A 5808-nucleotide genomic window follows, 5' to 3' on the forward strand; every position below is an offset into this window, starting at 1 on the left:
TATATTATATTATATTATATTATATTATATTATCATTAGTTCATAAAAATATAATGTCTATATATATATATCGCATTGTAAGTCGCTTTGGATAAAAGCGTCTGCTAAATGCATAAATTATTATTAATAATTAAATTATATAATATTGAGATTTTTTTACATGTCCAGTAACTAATGATGTGATATATAATGTAGCAATATATTATAACTTTAAGTCATTATATTATATTAATTTGTTAAATAATATTATATCGATTTATAATATTCATTTTTGTCATATCCATTGTATATTATATTATAATTCTTTAAAGTACATACTATAATATAATATGAATTTATAATATTAATATTTTGCTTTTAGATTTTATAAATTGTTGTATTTATGAAAATATATGAGTTTTATGAGATTTCTAAATATAGTCATTTCATAATATTACATAATGTAGAATTAATTTATATTATTAATATTTGTTATATAAATTTATATATAAATTTTTATAAATCATTATAATATATAATATTATATTATTCATTAAAGTAAATATAACATTATGATATTGATATTTATTGTACTGATAACTTTGTCATTATTTATATTTTATTTTCCTTTGGTCCCATCTAGAGAGCACTCTATCAGAGTATGCATGCTGGGGGCCACATGATGGCGATGGGAAAGACAGGCTTACTCGGACACAGTCTGGGCAACTACGGGGCCTCAGGTGGGGGCCCAATGCTTATTCAGAGCACTTTCTGCAAAATTATAATACAGGGACAAAAATACTGTCATGCGACATTGTGCATGTTACACGTTTTACAAATAATTCTGATTAACAACAAAACATCAATGTTTAAAAGGAAGCACTAACAGTCAGTGTCTGTTTCAGAATACAGCCACCCCAGTTACACCGTGGGTTTTCAGCGCAATTCTATGAATACCTGGCAACCTTTGTCTCATCAGGACACCCACCAGTCCATGATCAGCCCTGGGTGAGAAATGTCTTACCATGCATATTAATCATAGATGATATAATACATCAGCATATGAAAATAGACTATTTATTATATTATATTTAATTTATTTATTTTTAATTTGTACATTTATTTTTATGTATTTTATTTTTACATTTATATTTTATTATTTAATTTATATTTATGTATATTTATAATTATTTATAACTATTTCTGACGCTCAAATGTCTGCATATCATGTTCATGTCACTGTCCACAGGATGGCATCAGGAGGAAACTGTTCGTACCCGTCCCAGTGCTCCTCCCCTTCCTCGCCGCCACACCCCTCCCTCAACCTGTGCATCAAATCAGAGCGCACCTCTCCGGAGCACATGCTCTCAGCCACGCCCCCCAGCCATCACATGCTGCAGCACTCACCAATGGAAGAGCCCAAAGCCACCAGCTGCCCTCCATCAGAGGAATACTCAGCTTTGGAGAGGGACGAGATGCAGAAGAGCGGTTACTCCGGCCATCATGACCCAAACAGAGAACCTGGAGAGGGGAAAAGCCACCAGCCTCTGAAGCAACCTGACGCCAGTAATGGATGGATAAGATAATTGCCACATCCTTTTCTTTTAATTTCTTAAAGGAATAGTTCACCCAGAAATGAAAATTTGCTGAACATTTACTCACCCTCAGACCATGCGAGATGTAGGCTAGATGAGTTTTTTTCTTCATCAGAACAGATTTGGAGAAATGTAGCATTACATCACTTGTTCAGCAATGGATCCTCTGCAGTGAATGGGTGCCGTCAGAATGAGAGTCCATACAGCTGATAAAAACATCTCAATAATGCACAAATAATCCACACGACTCGAGTTTATCAATTAACATCTTGTAATGTGAAAAGCTGCTTGTTTGTTTAAAAAATAAATAAATAATAACTTAAAAACAGTGCTTCTGGCTAAAATATGAGTCTGTAATCCATGATAACGCTTCCTCCAGTGAAAAAGTCCATTCCCTGTTGTCCTCTTACATCAGAATCCACTGATTTCTTTAGAACTGTTTTGGAGTGTTTTCAAACAGTGCTTTATCTGTGCATATTTGTCTCCTGATTCAGACGAGGCAACAGTGGAGAAAGCAATATTATGGGTTAGAGGGACTGGTATTTTAGCCAGAAGCAACGGTTTGAAATTAAAAACTTCTTGTTGGATTTGTTTAGAAACATGCAGCTTTTAACTTCACAAGACATTAATTCATGGACTGGAGTTGTGTGGATTACTTGTGGATTATTGTGATGTTTTTATCAGCTGTTTGGACTCTCATTCTGACGGCACCCATTCACTGCAGAGGATCCATTGGTGAGTAAGTGATGTAATGCTACATTTCTAAATTTTTTGTCAATGTTTTAAAAAAAAAATTTCAATTGGGAGATGGTATCTTCATTTTTCAAAAAGAAGCATGCATCATATTCCTCATTAATATAAAATTCTTCAAGTTTAAATACACATAAACATAAATCTTGTTTTTATTAATCAGTTTTATCAGTTTTTTTTATCAGAACTAGTAAATTTTTTATTAATACTATCACTTCACCAGAGCAGCATTCACATCAGTGCTGACCCTGTTTAGAAATGTGATTCCTGTTTTTCCTCACATAGTGTACATTACTGTAGAGTCATAAATGATTTTCATGTAAATGATCTTCACTCAGGACAGACTTTTTTTAAATAGAAAAAAAATTGAAAACAATGTTGTCTTGATAATACGCCAAATTAATTTGCATTATTTCTGGCATTACCTATATATTATGTAATATTTTATTTTCTTTGCTTATGTTTTTCACTTGTGCTTGCGTTATCAGTTTGTGTGAATGATGCACACCATCACGTATCTTCCTGAAGTATTGTCAGTTGAAGTTTGTTATAAAGGCCACAAGAGGGCGGCACATAAACATATGCATCTGAATGCTTCTTGTTGACATGACATGTTGTAGCCTAACCTGTATTTTATAATGAATAAATAATTGCAGTGGTACATCTTGAGTAGTGTGCCATTTGTTAAGGCATATTGGTGTATAAGGGCATCATTTGCCAACACTTTGCATTTCTTAAATCAGTGGTTCTCAACCATGCACTTGGGGCCCACTAGATGGCCTCAGTGAGCTTTCTTGTTTACCTAAATATACTGACTTAAAACGCAATGATTTAAAAGTATTATAAGAGGTAGTTATAATAGAATAACTTTAAAATGGTAAAACAAGCACGACTTGAGCGCTACATTAACCAATTGGCATTTTCTTTATTAGTTGTATGCAATAAGGTGATGATTCGGGGGAGTATAAAAAGAAATAACTACCACTTCAATTAAGTTTTCACTAAAACGTGTTAGCATGTTTCCTGCCAAAAGGTAAAAGGCTACAATTCTTTGGCCACTTTCCCCGGTGAAGTAGCCTACTGTAGGAACTTTGAAGTCGCATCCCAGATAGCAAGAACGTTTGGGCCAAATGTGGCTGATAACTGTCACATTTGGCCTAGGTATGGCATGGCTGAGCACATATGGGCCAAACTTTAACCGTATATGTTTTGCCATGGATTTAGAATTGGAGGGAATTTTCTTTTGGATGACAATTTTTTTGAGGTATATGGCCCAGATGATAGCACACAACTGAGAGCCATATGTGGCTTGGCTATGGCACATCATGGAACATGTTAACTTATGGTTAACATTTGGCTTTTATTTGGAAAAACACATATAAACTGCTGGCAGGTCAGTGGCAGTCCACATCTCAGCCCATTCAACAATGCTATTGGTTGCTTTGTGTCTTCCCTTATTCCTATTGGTGGATTACTGCAATTTTGAAAATATATCCGTTATTTCCCGTTCTGCTTCCTCTTTCAATCGCCGTTAAAAAAGAAGATAATGAAAAAGCTCCCTATTTACAACAACAGCCTTTGCTCAGACACATTCTTATGCAGGTAAGTGCAGTTTTGGTGTTTTAAATGTTTTCTAGGTGTGTAATGGTACACTTATTCGTACCGAAAATTGTACCGAACAAATACAGTGTCATTTTAACCACTGCACGCGCGGAACTTAATCCGTTTCAGTTCATAGCCGTGAATAAATCTTCACTATACATTATTACTATACATTACATTCTGTAATCGTAAGGTTTGTGTTTTGATCTTTTCGATAAGAAACAAAGTCTCGTCCTTAAAATTATGTATATTTTATCAGGAAATTAAATCCATAAATGCCGTTTTGACGCTCTTTGATGTGGCGTGACAGACCGCGGAGAGCGACCCAGTCGCGGGTCTGGATCATATCAACAGCTAAAGTGTGGCCCAGATTAGTTCGTGTTTGCCGGCCCAAAACTAGTCCACATCTTTTTAGCCAGAACTGAACCAAAACAGTGCCATAACCCAACCCAGAGTGAGCCAAATACCATCACCCCTTCCCTTTAATTCTCTTTTCTACTAGTTACAACCGGTTATAACGCGAAATAAACACGCTCATGTCATGTAATCTCAATCAGTTTTGCAACCGCGGAAAAATGCCAATAAAACAGCATTACCTTTACCTCAGGCAAGTCATTCAGTGTCCACAGCTTGTTGCTAGAAAAGATATGGGCCAGATCCACGCCAAAGGAAATTTGTTCACTATATTGGCAATTTCGTGGTATGTATTGAAGTATCATGGTACAGGTTAGGTTATACTTGTAATAACTTGACATAAAGGAAAACGAGGTTGTTAGAGTCAGCGTTTTGTGCGTTCATAAAAACTTAATTTTCACAAAAATACGTTTTCCACAGTTTTACCCAATGAAAGACAGTTGGAAAACGTATTTTTAACGTTTCTTTGACACAAAGGTAAAACTGTTGAAAACGGTCTGGAAAGATGTATTTTAATGTTTAATTGACTTCAAAAGTAAAGTAAAAGTAACATTTTAAATGGCCTTTTAAAGTATGTTTATCCTCGCTTTCAAATTAAACATGGCGGGAAGCCGTCTAAAAACCATCATATGTGAGTGACCCTGGACCACAAAAACAGTCATAAGGGTCATTTGAGATGTATACATCATCTGAACGCTGAATAAATAAGCTTTCCATTGATGTATGGTTTGTCAGGATAGGGCAATATTTGGCCGAGATACAACTATTTGAAAATCTGGAATCTGGGTGCAAAAAAATCAAAATATTGAGAAAATCGCCTTTAAAGTTGTCCAAATGAAGTTCTTAGCAATGCATATTACTAATCAAAAAATAAGTTTTGATATATTTACAGTAGGAAATTTACAAAATATCTTCATGGAACATGATCTTTACTTAATATCCTAATTATTTTTTGCATAAAAGAAAAAACGACCATTTTGACCCATACAATGTATTGTTGGCTATTGCTACAAATATACCCCAGCGACTTAAGACTGGTTTTTGTCGTCCAGGGTCACATATATTAGTGCCATTTTAAACGGCTTGTTAGCATAATGTCCTTAATAGTTTGACATATAAATGAACATCATCTCCACTATGCTGAAGCTCTTTAAAGTAGACAGAATGAGTGTGTTATCAGATATTCTAGCAGATCTTGTGTCTGTCAGATTGCTCCTGTTACACTACTGATTATAATCATCATCATACGATAATACAAACACTTCCGCTATGCCTGCACACAGTTACATTCAAATCCCATTTCTCACACACCCATCCACACCATCTTGAACCCCTTGAGCTATTAAAAAGCAGAAAATTGGCTGGAATTACCCATCTCTCCAGCTCGTCAGCACACCCTACCATACCACGGTTGAAAAGAGGGCTACAGAGGTCACGTCTGGGCAGGTCTCGGGGGGGGGGGGGGGGG

At 35.3% G+C, this 5808-nt stretch overlaps 1 protein-coding gene across 1 annotated transcript in view; it reads left to right on the forward strand.

The window, feature by feature from the left end:
• Positions 1 to 1638, forward strand: part of LOC107728551 (myocyte-specific enhancer factor 2B-like) — a 17641-nt gene extending 16003 nt beyond the window's left edge. Inside the window, exons 7-9 of the mRNA XM_016538753.1 lie at positions 623 to 719; positions 885 to 987; positions 1229 to 1638. Of these exons, the coding sequence (XP_016394239.1) occupies positions 623 to 719; positions 885 to 987; positions 1229 to 1565 (537 nt within the window). The 3' untranslated portion in view covers positions 1566 to 1638. The remainder of the gene's footprint in view (positions 1 to 622; positions 720 to 884; positions 988 to 1228) is intronic.
• The last annotated feature ends 4170 nt before the right edge of the window (positions 1639 to 5808 follow it).

This window comes from Sinocyclocheilus rhinocerous, unplaced genomic scaffold, assembly GCF_001515625.1.
Source record: "Sinocyclocheilus rhinocerous isolate Xijiao unplaced genomic scaffold, SAMN03320098_v1.1 scaffold1238, whole genome shotgun sequence".
In the NCBI taxonomy this organism is placed as follows: Eukaryota; Metazoa; Chordata; class Actinopteri; order Cypriniformes; family Cyprinidae; genus Sinocyclocheilus; species Sinocyclocheilus rhinocerous.